Source organism: Haliotis rufescens, unplaced genomic scaffold (genome assembly GCF_023055435.1).
Source record: "Haliotis rufescens isolate VD_foot unplaced genomic scaffold, xgHalRufe1.0.p SCAF_8, whole genome shotgun sequence".
NCBI lineage: Eukaryota > Metazoa > Mollusca > Gastropoda > Lepetellida > Haliotidae > Haliotis > Haliotis rufescens.
The window spans coordinates 23,730,352-23,747,787 of record NW_025964372.1 but is presented as its reverse complement, the minus strand read 5'-3'; the positions used below and the strand labels follow the sequence as shown (position 1 = coordinate 23,747,787).

Here is a 17,436-nt window from a genome sequence, read left to right as displayed (position 1 = left end):
GTTGATAATAAACGCATGATTTCGGAAATACTAGGATTTTACAAAGTTATCTCCCTTTGACCACAAAAAGAAACGATATTTGTCAAAATTAGGTTCTGGAAAGGTAATATTTGTCCGAAACATGTCTTTATTAAATGATCCTATTTTATTAATACTCACTTTTAAAACCATAAACTGTGAAAACATGTTTTTTTCCTAAAGCTGCTTTCATGTTGATTGAAAGTGTTGATTTAAATATCAATGTTAAGATCTGAATTTAATGAGATTGACTGAGAGGCGTATACTTATGTCTCGTATCACACAATAAAGTCTATAGCTGTTTCCCAGCCCCATAATGATACATTTTCCTTCAAAATATTGAATTAGTGGAAAATTAGAATGAGCTGTTTTCACAGTTTATGTTTTACTGTAACCCATCTTGAAATTGTGCCAAGATAAGCCTGTCCACATAATTCTTTCAAGTTTGAATAATTAAGAAATAAACGACTCATGGTCGTTTGTTTTTTTGTACAATAAAACATTGTAGATGTTATAAAACCATGCGGGCGCAGATGTTAATTGATGTATGAGATATCAACGTTACAGCTTCTATAAGATATGTCGATAAAATATAATTTTGAAAAAATATTTACCTGTATATAATAAAGATGACCCCCTGAATATAATCCGACCTAGGCAACGTCGGACAAGTCTATTTTATGAACAGGGGTGTTTAGTTTGGTATTTTCTGGATATGATCACAATTTTCAAGTCGGATATCTGTACCTTTTGTCCTTATGCCGCTTTTGGGTGAGATCCTTTCGGGCCATTTTGTTTATCTGCGTAGCCAAGCTACTAGATCTATGTGGAAGAAGTCACTAGACACTTCCCTCTTAAAAATAACGTTATCTTATTAACGACGTCATCAAAATGAGTGAGTATGGTTTTACGTGGCGTTTAGCAATATTCCAGTAATATCACGGCGGGGGACACCAGAAATGAGTATCACACACTGTACCCATGTCGGGAATCGAACCCGGGTCTTCGGCGTGACGAGTGAACGCTTTAATCACTAGGGTACCCGACCGCTCCCATCAGAATAAGAGCGCATGTTCGAATCTCAAGACATGACGTCATGATAGGACAATGTTTTATCGTGAAATAAACCACGCTTCTTTCTTCCCTTTTCTTTGAGATTCGCGTAGCTGTCTGTCATCTAATAATGTCCGCTCTTAAGTAATAACGGAAGGCAACTATAATGTGAAACAACATCATATACACCAATATTCAACAATTTCAGATCCGGGGTAGAATAGGTCTTCAGCAACCCATGCTTGCCGTAAAAGGCGACTATGCTTGTCGTAATAAGCGACTAACGGGATCGGGTGACTTGGTTGGTGCATGTCATCGTATCCCAATTGCGTGGATCGATGCTCATGATGTCAATCACTGAATTGTCTGGTCCAGACTTGATTACTTTCGGACCACCGTCATATAGATGGAATATTGCCGAGTGTGGTGTTAACAACAAACAAAAACAATATGAAGGTTTTCTCAGTAAACTGGGTTTTTTAAATATCTAATTTTGTTTACTAATTTTTCATTAGTTCTATCATAAACTTTCAGTACAATGCCTTGTCTATATCTTATTTAAACTTTCTAAATCAAGTACTTGCAAACTTTATATAAAATGTGAACAGTGAAAGCGTAGAGGAAAGTCAACAGTATGTCAAATTGTCCCATCTGTGTTTACACAACTATATAAAATATTTGTTTTGTACCTTCTGAAGCCAACTGGAGTGTTTTCATTTTGAATTAAAAACAAGAAGTATAGTCATCTATATATTCCAAAGTCTGACAAACAAAAGCAATTATTATGTTTTGGCTTGAAAAGAGGTGAGACTGAAAGAAGTGTACGTTCACAAAACGTAAAATGTACGTCCATAAAATAGTTTACCATCGTTATATTCATTTGTGGAAAATTGTATTACTTTCAATTCAGACATTTTAAAGAAATGTTTTGGGGTTTTTGTTTGGTGATAGGCAATGGGATGTATATAGCAGTATGGTTGTATCATACACTCAAAACAACAATAACATTTTGGACAATATACAAAAATATTATGTATCACCCATTGTGGTATGAAAGAAAATGTATTATTTAATATGAAAGAATATGGAAATAAAGATTTAAATGTATTAGATCAGCAATAGAAATTACTTGAACATTGAAGCCAGAACAAAATATACATGTGTAATTAGTTTGTTGGGCTGGCTTGGGCAATGAAACGAAACTTTTATCATTGAAATTGAACTTTTCGGATCATAATTCTACTTTTACAGAACACCACAAAAATCAAAATGGCAGCGCCCATGCAGGAACATGTTAAAAGCGAGAAATGGATCACGGAAAGTGGTGTTTTTTGCCGAAATGACTACGGCAACACTCCACTCGAAAAATCTAAGCTGTACAATCCAAAACTGCTTATTTTCAGGTAACTTTAATTTTCAAAAGTTTTGTGTCTGAGCCATGGCATTGGCAGTAAGACTACACTTCAGCAAGATACAAGCTATTTATCACTCAAAAATTTAGAGCCCGCTCAAGCAGTTGTGGTCGTATTAAATAATTTTAGCTCGTATCCGCACCTTGTTGTATGGTTGACGAGTGACCCGTGATTGTTCACTGTTAATATGTATCCGCACATGGTATCCACGAACAACGGGAAAGTTGGATGGCAATGGTTCATTGTAAAACTAAGAATCGTAGTCGAATCTGACTTTAAGGATAGATAGTGGTGAAATTCTGATTTGGTAGGTTTATTCAACATTTTCCTTGAAAACATATTTTGAGATATGATTTGGATTTGTAAATGACCCATAACAGCTGATGCAAGATTGTAATTGTTTACACACAAATCCAAAATTTCACAATTGTAGATAAACGCCCCTGCACACACACTAGAGATAAGTTTTTTTTAATTATATATATGTTACAGCGGTATAACGTCTAGGTAATGACGACGAATACTTGTTTGGGGGTTCATGGGATTTATTCGGTCTGTTCATATCAGGGATATGGAGATCCCACCACAATATGGCTATGGATGATAATTCCCTAAAACATAATATAATAAGGTTGAATTAGTAATATACAATTACAAGAATCTATAACATGTATAATTAAACAAACATATTTCATTTACTTGTTACCATGAGCATGAATTTAAGCATATATAATCAGAACAACCATCAGCTCTATATATATTACAGCTACAAATCCCATTTATATGATACAATACACCTAAAAATACAACAATATATACATACAACTATTAGCACATAAATACCAACCTCGTCTCAGGGACGCAGGCTCATCACGTCAGTGCCAACAGTATGGCTTTATATGTGCCTCTATGCCTAATAATGAAATGACACAATTAAGTAAAATGTATATAATACGCACACAGACGCTTTCTCTCTCTCACACATTCTCACACACACACACACACAGTAATATAAACCTAATATTTATATGCACTACATCAGTACATATTTACTAATACTTTCCTAGAACTATGTACATAATCATCAACTAACTCATACAAGACTTAGTGTACTAAAATACTGTACAATATATTATTACATTTATAGCTGTAAGCTATAAATTATTGCTAATAATAAATCAATTCTAATAGGTACAGCTTCAAGCTATAAACTATATAAATTACTGAAAGCACCTTATAACAATATGGTTGCTTAACATTAAGTCATGGCCAGTGTAATTAGTATCACACTACTCACTAACGTATCATGACTTTGAAGAATAAGTAATATATTTACAACATTGCGTATCATGTGGATCATACGGCAACTTATACTTTATAAGAAATATGCAATTAAAATGATAAAAGTGTACTCAACAAGACTAAAATATCAGCTGTGGCTGGACCAGATCACTAAAGACCTTACATAACTATCCCCCTTACTTTACCTAAGGATTAGTAGAGAGTGCTCAGGTTAGCTTAAGGACCTATTACCATACTTAACTCAATTATTTACCTAAGTTTAAAATACATAAGTTAAAATACATACTGTTTTACATTCTGCTACATATGATATATGATAAATAAAGATTAAACAAAGTGATATTCTACACGATATAACTTTAAAAGGTATGTGCGTTTGACCCAGGGTTTTACCTTGACTTGACCTTGACCTTGACCTTGACTTACAACAGTTGGAGTCCAGGGGACCCCCAATAACTAATTTTAAGGTTCCTAGCAGGCAATATGAGGGTCCTGTAAGTAATGACATGGTGTCGTGTATTGTACGTTTAGATATTTACTTTGGAGCCGGGAATGAATCAATGATCATGTGGACAGTGGTCATGATTGATGGATGAAATGACAGACACCTATAATTGTTCTTGATGCGATGTTGGTACAGTGAATATTATTGTGTGTCCCTGGGACTCGTATATTCTTTTTCTGTGTCCATTCTCCACATTTGTGTATACTGGACGCACATGTGTGCATAACAGAAAACCCTGGCCTGATTCAAGACAATCAAGTGAATAGGAGTCTTTCAGCAAGTGAATGATGCTTAGCGAAAGTATGCACATTTACAGTATCCGTACCTTGATGACACACAAGTGCCCCCCCTCCCAATCTATGTTACTTAGTCAACGGGTCAACTGTGACATGTAATCCTTCAGACCAATTCTTTTGACCAATACTGTCAAGGATTTCCCCAGTGGAAAAAACATTAATCAGTCAGAATACTTGTTTGGGATTAAAGGGCTAATTAACAAAGTTGGATGTGTAAATTTTGAATAAATAGCCATATCAAGTTAATTCAATTCAAGTCAATTGTAGTTCTAAATTATTTTCGTACACATTCTTCCAGAGAGCTGATTCTAGCAACTGTATCGGAGCTAAGTAGGACAAAAGAGACCCCCCTGTATGCTGTGGACACAAGCAGTGGATCAGGTACATGCATTGGCACATATGCTACTCAACATTTGCGAGGAATATTCCCGTGGGGACTGAATGATGCTGTTTGTTTCTTTGTTTATTGTTTAACGCCGCACTCAGCAATATTCCAGCTATATGACGGCGGTCCGTAAAATAATCGAGTCTGGACCAGACAATTCAGTGATTGACATCATGAGCATCGATCCATGCAATTGGAAAAAGATGACATGCATTAAACCAAGTCATCGAGCCTGACCTCCCGATCCTGTAAGTCGCCACTTACGACAAGCATAGTCACCTTTTACGGCAAGCATGGGCTGCTGAAGACCTATTCTACCCCGGATCTTCACGGTTCCTGAATGATACTGATTGCTTGTTACCCACAGTAGTATTTGACATTTTCATGCAATTGGTGCGCTGGGAAGATCTGTGTTAGAATACTTCTTTCAGAAACCCATTGCCCTAAAAAGCGACTATGCTTTTTGTATCCTCGCTGTTAATGTTGATGTAGTATCAGATACTACTTATATCAATGTTTTCATCAAGATATATGTCTACACACGCACCCACATGCACACACATGCACATATATATATAAACTGGTAGACTCATTATAATCATACTTCAATGGAGGAGGTATGGTTTGAGATAAACGTTGAATTAGTTGGAGACTGCTGAAGCCTCTGATTGACAGTTATGAGTAATTAACTGTTTAGTTTTTTTAATTGCTCACAAGGTAAATATTTTATAAATCTGAACAGACCCGTGAAGATTCCAGGGTAGAATAGGTCTTCAGCAACCCATGCTTGCCGTAAAAGGTGACTATGCTTGTCGTAAAAGGTGACTAACGGGATCGGGAGGTCAGACTCGCTGTCTTGGTTGATGCATGTCATTGATCCCAATTGCGTGGATCGATGCTCATGATATTAATCACTGGATTGTCTGGTCCAGACTCGATTATTTACAGACCGCCGTCATATAGCTGGCGTTAAACAACAAACCAACCCAACTATAAATCTGAACATGTTTAACTGAGGGGGGTTGCCATGTGTGCTGCACCAATGTGTTTTCACTGGGTTTGAGTTATCATATCACTGGGTTGGTTATCATATCAATTGTCCAGTCCAGCTTATTATCATATTTTACAATTGTATTTTTTCAAATGGGAAAAAAAGTAAAACTGCAGTTTGAGTAAAAACAATCCATGATTGCCCAGTGTACTTACCGGTAATGTCCTGGCTTTGATCCTCCACATTGGTACACTGTATTATGGCCCGGAATAGTGTCAAGGTTGTAAAAGTAGTGTTAAACCCAACTCACTCATATAAGTAATTGAATCCGTTATTTAGCAATCTGATGTTTTGTCTTCAGGTTTGGCTGGCATGCAGTGGAAGAAGCAACTGAAAAGCCAAGTTCACGTCACTATAACAGACTCCAGCCCTCACAACTGTGTCAAACACAACTGCAGCAAGAATGACCTTCAGGTGGCAACCTTGACCCCTGACCTTTGCCGACCTCCAGGGCTGCCCCTGGAAAGTCAAGATGACAATACACTACATGTGTGCCGAGCTCTTCCCCTCGCTGTGCTGCAGATGGAGGCGTTTGACTTTGTGTGAGTCACTACTACAGTTTCCCATCATTCTGTGGCCCTGTGGGGATTCTGGATTAGAACAGGTCCCCAGTAGCCTATGCTGGTCAGGAGGCATGTACACCTATAATAGTTCCTCAGTTTAGTACTTAATAAGGTGACTTACTAGATCGGGAGGTCAAGCTCGGTGAGATGATGAAATATGTGTCATTGTACCTTGATGTCTTGGATTGTAGCTCATAATATCTATCACTAGTTCCTGACCTGACTTATTTATAGTGAGTGAGTGTGTATGGTTTTACGCTGCTTTTAGCAATATTCCAGCAATATTCCAGCAATATCACGGAGGACACCAGAAATGGGCTTCACACATTGTACCCATGTGGGGAATCGAACCCGGGTCTTCGGCATGACAAGCGAAGATTTATTTACAGACTGCTATCATATGACTGTAATAATGTTGAGAGTGGGGTTAAGCGAAAACAAAGAGCATCATTCTCCACACAGGCTGGAGTTATCTTCCCTTGGTTTCGTCAAACCTTTTCGTATGACCTGTTTCACTGCATGGACAATTCTGTTCTGTTACCTCAGCTATTAATGGTCCATATTATAACCTTTAGAGGTAATTATCAAGCACTCATTCCAAGCACTGCTTAATTCCAACATGAGGCTGATATTTTTGTGGTATTTTGACAGATGTATAGGATTTTCCTAGTCATAAATTCTACCTAGTAGTTATTGCACTGGTGTAATATACAGATAGTGATTTCCAATGTTATATAGTCAGGTCATGTGTTACTGTACGTTTTGCTTGATGACTACCTCTAAAACTACTGAATATTAAGCTAAGAGCATAGTTCTGGCTTGTAGGCACAAAAGTTTTGGAGGGGTCCAGTCGTCTAAAGCGCCACGATTCGCTGTGCAGAGTTGCGTCACTTGGGCATGCCAGAAACCTATGATTGTGGGTTCCAATCCCGGTTCGCCCCGATTATGTTTCTAGGTTTGTCAGCACCATACCTGTGCTCGTGGGTTTTACCGAAGTGGTAAACCTCTGAGACCTGCATCACTTTGGGCTTTCCTTCCACATTAAGCTGACACACTGCGATATAACTGTAATACTGTTAAAAGCGGCATTAAACGCAACTTACGCACATGGATCAATATCAAACTCTATATTTTTGTGGTGTCTGCTCAGGACTCTCCATGCTTGAGGGTGATAATTCTTTTCAGCTGAAATATTTAATTAATTATGATGATAATGGGTGAAAACTGAAACTTGATTTTTCCTATCTGACAACTGTATATGACCGCAGATAAGCCGACCCTGTAGATAAGCCGAGGTATTAACTTGACCATTGAAATATGAAAGAACATGATATGACCCGTAGATAAGCTGAACCAGGAAGTGAAAGGCAATGACACACCGCAAAGTTGGACTGCAAGACTGTACCGGTACTTGCAGATATTTAATATTATAAGATGAAAAACGTTGTAATTACATAGAAAAAGTCATTATAATTTCTAATAAAGATTTAACAAACCAGTCATTCACTCCCCTAATGTGGGAAGCTGTTTCTGTTGTCTTTTTTTAACCTCATAATGATCGTTATGTTGCAATCAACAACGAGACGCCATTTTGTGTATCATTGAAAATAGAATTATGAACCCGTGAGAAAATTTGGCTTATCTGCGGACATATATGGTATTCATTGCACCGTTTTAGCTGGACTTGACTGTATACACATCATATGAAGTATTTTTTTAACAAAGCTATCTGGACCCACGCAAGAACCCCACCAGCTACTTTGATCCTGTTTTCGCCAACACCAAGAACAATGGAGTTGTCTCCCTTGTGGTGCCGAACGTCTCCGGCTTTGCACGGACTCCACACATAGTGTTGCGGAACTACGGTGCTAATGTCATCAAAACTGACTACTCCAAGGAAATGGCGGCAAGGATTGTCACGGCATGCATGGCAAGGTCAGCACTGGAGGAATATTGGTCATGATTAATGGCTGCATGACTTTGATCATTTCAATTATTTACCAATTAACATTTTTCCAAAGGATTTTTTTAGTTCAACTGATGGAAAGTCAAGTTATCTTATAAATATTGTGTCCTTTTATTGGTCATTTATCTGTCTGTTTGAGGACCCGTGAAGATCCGGGGTACAATAGGTCTTCAGCTACCCATGCATGCCATAAAAGGTGACTACCGGGTAACAATATTGGGTGGTCAGACTCGCTGACTTGGTTGATGCATGTCATCGTATCCCAATTGCGTGGATCGTTGCTCATGATGTCAATCGCTGGATTTTTTTATCCATACTCTATTATTTACAGACTGCCATCATATAGCTGCAATATTGCAGTGCAACGTTAAACAGCAAACAAACAAACCTGTATGAAAGAGAGGTGTCATTGAAACTGTTTAGAGAATTCTGAACATATTTTATACATGTCCATAATGGTAGGGGGCTGGGAGGGGATGCTGTTGGGTAGCCCACTGGTTAAAGTGTTCGCTTTAAGGTCTGGGTTCAATTCCACATGGGTACAATATGTGGAGCCCATTCCTTGTGTCCCCTGCTGTGACATTGCTGGGATATTGCTGAAAGCAGCATAAAACTATACTCACTCAGTCACTCACTCCACAATGGCGGCAATATTGGAAAGGTCAATACTAGCCATTTTCTGCATATACCAACTTCTTCTTCTTTTCTCAATCTTCTACCCTTTCCCATCACATACCCATTTTTCTTATGTTTCTGCTTTTCTGACAACTCCTCTGAAAGTACAAGCCATATGGAGCTAAAACTTTGAACCTAGTCTATAAATGTTGTTCTCAGAATTCTGATCCGATTTTAGACATGTCAACCATTATTTCTCCAGAGCCATGTGGCTCCATTTTTTTAAACCTGTTGACAGACAGTTATGGCCCCTGTGAGTCACTTGTACGGGTAAGTATGCTGAAAGGGCATACATTTATATCATTTTCAGGGATTAACAAATCTCCCATTGTGTTTCAATAGTTGCTCAACAGCAGTGACTGTCTTTCTGAATATCATATCATGAATTCCTGTGTAACATGTTGTGCTCATTAACGGCACTCTTTGGTGTATTAACTCAGAATGTACAAACTTGCAACCAGACACAAATATTCCGAAGTTAATGGTACCCTCGGGTCCAGCATCTTCCTGGGGCAAGAGCATCCCCAAGCCTTTTTATCAATGTCGTGTTTCCACCCTTGCCACATCAAGCCCACTTTCCAGTGCTAAATATGATTGGACTATGGCACATATCGTTAGTTAAATCAGAGAACGTTTCACAAACTCAACCCTCCAATGATTATCTATGTTTTTGTGTAAGGGATGAAATTGCGGATGTTTTCATTGTCTGAACGCCTTGGTCGTCGACTATGGTAGTCGCCATCCTTTGTGAAGCTCTAAGAGATTAGAACAGTGATCTGATTGGATATCGCGTTTTAGGTACAAGGGGCACAACTCGTGGTCCACGCGAGGTGGCACCAGGGTCGAGCCAAGAAAAGTGGCCTTGATGTGGCAAGGGTAGAAACTAGGCCTTGATATAGGCTAGTGGTTATGCTTGCCTCGGGAAGATGGGGTAGAATTTCACACTCGTAAGGCGATGTATGTATGTTATCCCTATTTGGGCTAGAAAATGTCTCAGATTAATTTGCATCCCCTGACTTATTCAATAATTGCTGGCTTGAAACATCTGATTCTGTGAACATGGAATTCGGTATGGCAGATATTGTGGAGAGAAACCTTGGTGACTCCTCAAACTCCATTGATATTTTGTTAGATAGTGTTACTCAAGGCCAGAGGATTGACAGATGTATCATGTTTATAAGTTAAATTTTTTTTAAATTGTTGGTAGAAAGATTGAATAAGGAATAAAATAAAATGTATCACTTTCAGCTTTAATTTGCACTCAAAACAGCACTCATGATTTTTTATTTCAGCTTTTCTAGTGGATGCCAAATAATTTGGCAAAATGTTTAAATGATAAAAAATAACATTTACATTGGCAGCTTTAAAAGAATTCATTGATGAGCATGTACATGATGTACTCTATGTATGCATCAGTGTACAATTTAATGAACATGATGTGAGGAGGTCCCTCTTTTTTCCTTTTCCTTGTATGGTCTTTATGATTTAAAATAATATTCCAGAAAAAGCTACAGTGTTGACATTATGTTCCAGGAGTGCTGCTAGCTGCAGCAAGGGTATTCAGGTGCTGTTCTGTGCCAGTTTCGACGACTTCCTCCTGGTGACAGTGAGGGTGTTAAGAGGACCGGTGCACGCTGATGCGTCTGTGGGGCTAGTCCGTCAACTCATCCACTGTCAGATCTGTGAAGAGAGACAGTTCTACCCAGACCAGAAGTCTCCTCTAGGTAAGGCCTGTAGAAGTTCTATCCAGACCAGAAGGATTGTCTGGGTAAGGCCTGTAGACAGATCTACCCAGACCAGAAGGATCCTCTAGGTAAGGCCTATAGACAGTTCTACCCAGACCAGAAATCTCCTCTAGGTAAGGCCTGTAGACAGTTCTTCCCAGACCAGAAGGATCCTCTAGGTAAGGCCTATAGACAGTTCTACCCAGACCAGAAGGATCCTCTAGGTAAGGCCTATAGACAGTTCTACCCATACCAGAAATCTCCTCTAGGTAAGACCTGTAGACAGTTCTATCCAGACCAGAAGGATCGTCTGGGTAAGGCCTATAGACAGTTCTACCCAAATCAGAAGTCTCCTCTAGGTAAGTCCTTTTGACAGTTCTATCCAGACCAGAAGGATCCTCTAGGGAAGGCCTGTAGACAGTTCTTCCCAGACCAGAAGGATCCTCTAGGTAAGGCCTATAGACAGTTCAACCCAGACCAGAAGTCTCCTCTAGGTAAGTCCTTTAGACATTTCTATCCAGACCAGAAGGATCGTCTGGGTAAGGCCTATAGACAGTTCTACCCAGACCAGAAGGATCCTCTAGGTAAGTCCTTTTGACAGTTCTATCCAGACCAGAAGGATCGTCTGGGTACGGCCTATAGACAGTTCTACCCAGACCAGAAGTCTCCTCTAGGTAAGACCTGTAGACAGTTCTACCCAGACCAGAAGTCTCCTCTAGGTAAGGCCTGTAGACAGTTCTACCCAGACCAGAAGGATCCTCTAGGTAAGGCCTATAGACAATTCTCCCCAGACCAGAAGTCTCCTCTAGGTAAGTCCTTTTGACAGTTCTATCCAGACCAGAAGGATCCTCTAGGTAAGGCCTATAGACAGTTCTACCCAGACCAGAAATCTCCTCTAGGTAAGGCCTGTAGACAGTTCTACCCAGACCAGAAGGATCCTCTAGGTAAGGCCTATAGACAGTTCTACCCAGACCAGAAGTCTCCTCTAGGTAAGTCCTTTTGACAGTTCTATCCAGACCAGAAGGATCGTCTGGGTAAGGCCTATAGACAGTTCTACCCAGACCAGAAGTCTCCTCTAGGTAAGGCCTGTAGACACTTCTTCCCAGACCAGAAGGATCCTCTAGGTAAGGCCTGTAGACAGTTTTTCCCAGTCCAGAAGTCACCTCTAGGTAAGGCCTATAGACAGTTCTACCCAGACCAGAAGGATCCTCTAGGTAATGGCTGTAGACAGTTCTTCCCAGACCAGAAGACTCCTCTAATTAAGGCCTATAGATAGTTCTACCCAGACCAGAAGGATCCTCTAGGTAATGGCAGTAGACCAATTGATCCTTCGTCTGCCAGTTCTGTACCCATACCAGTAGGTTTTGTAAGTAATGACCATCTTTGTACTGCTTCACCCAATGTTGTGATTTTAGGGACCAGTCATTATTATAGGCTGGGGTGGGTCAGAGGGAATAAGCGAGGGTTACCAAAAAATATGACAGTCTCATGAAAAATAATACACATAATTGGTGGGGGGGGGCATGTACACGTTGACATGTTATAATAATATATATGATCCTTTTGCATTTTGTCTTTCCACGGAGAGTCATGAAAGAAATGTACAAGGACATGGGGAGGGTCATCCAAATATATGACCAGCATTAGGGGAGGGTCATTATTTTATTATTTTCAGCACATTAGTGCATCAAAAAACTGAACGATCTCTTACTGATATACTCACTCATTTTTTATGAAAAGTCTTTATTTTCATTGCAGCTAGGATATTAACAGTATTTGTTCTCTCAAATATGAATGAATAATTTCACAATGCTATCAAACATTTGTTACAGAGGACCCATATTCCTTGCTGCCATGTGACTGTCATGTGACCTCCCCAGGCAGAACGGCTGTTGTCCTAGGTCCAATGTGGTGAGTTCATACATTTGCAGGAGGTGACCCATCTTCCAGAGGCAAGAGAGTTAACTGACTTTAAAAGTCCAGTTTCCAACCTTGCCAAACTAAGCTGGAATTAGTGGGCTAGATCGTAGCGCCACCAGTGGCTATTACCAGTTATGTCCCTTCTAAGCCTACCAATCAGATTCCACCTCTCGTATCACCTGCGTTTGCTTCACATAAAATGGTGGCGCCCAGTCAGGACGATCTGATCGATAATCAGGATCTATATTGTGATAAAACGGGTCTTACTTCACGAAATGTATCAAATCACATGAGCACCTTGATTAAAAACATGAACAGATTTGGAAAATATCTGCTGACCTATTACTTCACTTGAACTGTTTAGTGCCTTCTTAGAAATATCTATCGTTTGCAGACAGAAATTTAAGCCAACTGGCAGTCTTGATCATGTTTTCAGACGTCACATTATATAACTTAACTGCTGGACTACAGAACATCTGACTTCTATATATTGGGATTGAATGACATGAATTTGTGCACTATGCTTAGTGGTTCACTAAAATCAGAAAATAGTCAATGTTCAAAAATTAAAGTGAGTCAGATTTCACAGTCTTCAAACATGTCTTTGTTTGCTGACTCAAATCTTACAATATATATCGAGAAGTTTATAATTACCCTATTTACTGAGAGTACAATCTAATAATAATAACAATAATATGGCTATTTCTATAGCACCAAATTCCACATCACCAAGGGACATGCTAAATGCACAAACACAGCATATGTACATATATACAACAGACAGGGGACAGTAGGATGATAAAAATATACACATTCAGTTGTAGCATTCAAGAAGGTGTTTTCAGTCTTTGAGACTTTTAACACACATTCACACATGCCACAAAAAGACGTCTAGACCGGGCATAAGCTATTAGGGCTGGGATGGGTAACTCGGGTACTCGGGTACTCTGGTTGGGTGGGTACTAAGTAGGACCCGGGTACCCACAGGACTACCCGGACCCGTGCTTAGTCATGTGATATGTTGTTTAATGACAAAAATTATCTAGAACTCTAAGATTGCACTACAAGCCACTAATATTCGCATTTCTTTCTGACTATGCACCCATTCCTTCTGATTTTTCATATGGTTGAATAGAGATATAACCTAATTCAACTTCAGTGTATGAATGACCAGATTGTTTAATACATGAATCTAAATATGTTTTGCCAGGGCTATGCTAAAAATGTTCCCAATCAGACATTTTAAGGCATCTCCTGAGACCTACAGTGGGTTTCCGGGTAGGGTCGGCTAATAGGGGGATGGGTACCCGGGTAGTAAATTTGGACTCGTCCCAGCCCTACAAGCCATGTATCATTGTCCATCTTAAATCTTTTTTTAACATTTTTATTTTAGGTGTGGTGGCATCTTCGACACAGATTTTCTCACCAAGATGACTCAACAGACAGAATCCCTCAAAATCTCTGTGAAAACAAAATCCTTGCTCTCGAGTTTGATAGAAGAGTCAGTTTGTTACCTGCCAAAGGAAGAACAGTGTGTTAACTTGTCATCTGTATTGACTGTTGAAGATTCAAAGTCTCTACGGGACAGTGGTACTGAAAATGACAGTTCCCAAGAAGACTTGAACATAATCAAATCCCCCAAGGTCAACTCAGAATCCAGAAAACGTGAATATGTTTCAGAATGTGACACACAAACTAAAAAGATGAAATCAGTAAAAGACGATGAAGAGAAAGACTCTTCTAAAGGGAGATCACTCTCAAATTCTATCAGCAAAGGGAGACAATCTGATATGTGTCCACCATTCTACTGCTCTACACTACAGAGGAAAAACTACAGAGACATCACTGTGCCAAAGTATGTATTGGAAGGATTCAATAGCAATATTTAGCAATATTTAACCAATATATATAGTAACCACCTCCATGGTCTAGTGGATAGAGTCTCAGCCTGGAGAGGGGGCGGTCGGGTGGCCTAGTGGTTAAAGCGTTGGCTTGTCACGCCGAAGACCCGGGTTCGATTCCCGACATGGGTACAATGTGTGAAGCCCATTTCTGGTGTCCCCCGCCGTGATATTGCTGGAATATTGCTAAAAGCGGCGTAAAACCATACTCACTCACTCACTCACTCACTCACTCAGCCTGGAGAGCGGAAAGGCGGTGGTTCAATCCCCTGTCACACCAAATGACGTTAAATGATGGTAGTGTTGTTACCCTACCTGGTACTCGGCATTCAAGGGATAAAATGAGGACTGGTCGCTTTTAGTGCATTGTCCCAAATCCTCGTTTTGGGGCCAAATGAATCCTTAAGGGACTGAAATGTGCCAGTGATCCAAATGAGTGAGTGAGTGTTGTTAAATGGTGCAGTCAGCTATTTTCCAGCCAAAATCAACCGGTGACTGAAAGCAAGAGTAACATTTCGTGCCACCACAGTACAATTACATACAAATAACAGAGCCACTCACTCACTCACTCACTCACTCACTCACTCACTCGAGATCACAGGTGGCTGCAGGGTGCACGCTTTTTCAACCATGATGATGCTGTCACGCTATTGTTGTTGCAGTTGGTTCTGAGCCAGGAATTCACTGGCCGTTCTGAACATGCATTTTAACAACACTGGGACAACATAGGTAATTGCAAAAAACTACTCCGTGGTCCGTTGGTAAAGCGTCCACCCGGAGAGCGGAAGGTCTGGGGTTCGATCCCCCGCCACGTCATACCAAAAGACGTTAAAAGATGGTACTTGTTGTTACCCTGTCTGGGGCTCGGCATTAAGGGGCTAAAACAAGGACTGGTCGTCTCGGAGTCGGTATACTGTGTCTGAGTGAGGTATTCATGTTAAACTGCGGCATGGTATCTCAGTGAGCTAGCACTATAAATCGGTATCAGTCCGGACTAGTACAAGCAGCCACACACACACACGTACATGCATGTTGCAATATAAGTGCAATAATCTTGGACGCGACGTTAAACCCCATTTCACCTCACCTCATTATGCAAAATGATAATTTAGAGAAATTATACATCAACCATACCAGATTCTCATGATTTCTTTATCACTCATTTGGGGACATTTGCAACACAAAGGACATGACTACCTCTCACAAATCGGTCCCCTCCTTTAACGAAAAGCTGTATCTAGGCTTGAACATTGTTACATAATATGTACATATGCTCTTTGCTTTCAGACTTGATCGGATGGTAACACTGCTCAGATCCTCCGGCTTCAGAGCCAGCAGAACACACTTTGATGCAGTGGCCATGCGCACAGATGCCAACTTGAAACAGATATATGGTGTTCTCAAACAACACTGTTCAAAACAGAAATAAATGTACATAGAAACTTGACCTGAAGCCTTATATCTTTTATCTTGTAAAAACTATTGCTTGAGGAATAGGATGATGGATGGTGTAGATTGGTTTACCCCGAGCTGGAGGGATTTCTGTTGGAAATATTTTATCACAGGAAATATAATTCTATTGTTTGAATTCAGGTTGGTATGGTTGTTTTATTCTTGAGCTCATGATGGTACAACAGCCTTGGTCTATGTGCTAAGGGACAACATGCCTCAATGACATCTACCAGAGGATAATAATAATAACAGGCTATTTATATTGCGCATATTTCCACAGCACACAGGGGCATGCTCAAATTTTAGCGCTATTATTACCCCTGTCACTGGATCAATGTGCAGTCAACAATCATTCTCAGCTCCCTGTGAAGTATACAACCCAAGCTGCCTGTTAAGCGCTAGAAGGTTAACCACCACATTGCCATCTCATCCTACCGGGTACCCATTCACTGCTGCCCTAGAAACTCTCAGGAACCAAGCCACCAAGATGCGGTCACCCATCCAAGGACTCACCACGACCGTTGCTTAACTTCACCCGATTTGTGACCTGTGTGCTGTGCACAGGACATTGTACCACCACCAGCAATGATGTTGTATAATTTACCAAGATGACAGTAGTCTTGCAACCAACTGACAACTGGAATAAATGCTATTGTTACATGATAATATTTAGAATATGTCATTCTCGATTATCTAGTGTATTATACATATTATATATCTAGTGTTGTTTAACGCTGCGCTTAGCAATATTCCAGCTATATGACTGTAAATACGGTCTGTAAATAGTCGAGTCTGGACCAGACAATCCAGTGATTAATATCATGAGCATCGATTCACGCAATTAGGAACACTTCTAGTGATTTTATTCTGCTGCATCTTTTGGAATGTAAGATAATGTTAGGAGGGGCAAAATGTAATATTTAATATATTATATATGGACTTAGATATATCTTACAATATTGTAAGATACAAGGGCGGATCCAGTATTTTTAAAAGGGAGGTAAAAGGGAAATATCAATATCCAATATGATTTTACTGCCCACAACACACAACATTTGGTTTTTCAGAAGGGGTCTGGACCCCCTGGAAAACACAAGCTCCCTCAATAACCAGCTGTTGAAACACAGAAAAGATCAATACAATATCCAAGGCTACAGCAAGGCTGACAAACAATGTTATTTTAATGCTTCAAACCAATGGCGATAAAAAACTA

At 39.8% G+C, this 17,436-nt stretch overlaps 1 protein-coding gene and 1 long non-coding RNA gene across 2 annotated transcripts; one reads left to right on the top strand and one right to left on the bottom strand.

Annotated features, from left to right (window-relative positions):
• Positions 1–2,327: 2,327 nt before the first annotated feature.
• Positions 2,328–16,218, top strand: LOC124139304 (TRMT1-like protein). The gene is made up of 8 exons (XM_046506269.2): positions 2,328–2,474; positions 4,885–4,967; positions 6,324–6,564; positions 8,311–8,520; positions 10,760–10,950; positions 12,783–12,861; positions 14,264–14,725; positions 16,059–16,218. Exons 1-8 carry the CDS (start codon positions 2,341–2,343, stop codon positions 16,198–16,200), a joined length of 1,542 nt encoding a protein of 513 aa, XP_046362225.2. The 5' UTR covers positions 2,328–2,340; the 3' UTR covers positions 16,201–16,218.
• Positions 2,985–4,040, bottom strand: LOC125376970. Its single transcript, XR_007219432.1, has 2 exons — positions 3,331–4,040; positions 2,985–3,094 (listed from the first exon to the last, which is right to left on the bottom strand). It is a non-coding gene; the product is annotated as an uncharacterized LOC125376970 (long non-coding RNA).
• Positions 16,219–17,436: the final 1,218 nt, after the last annotated feature.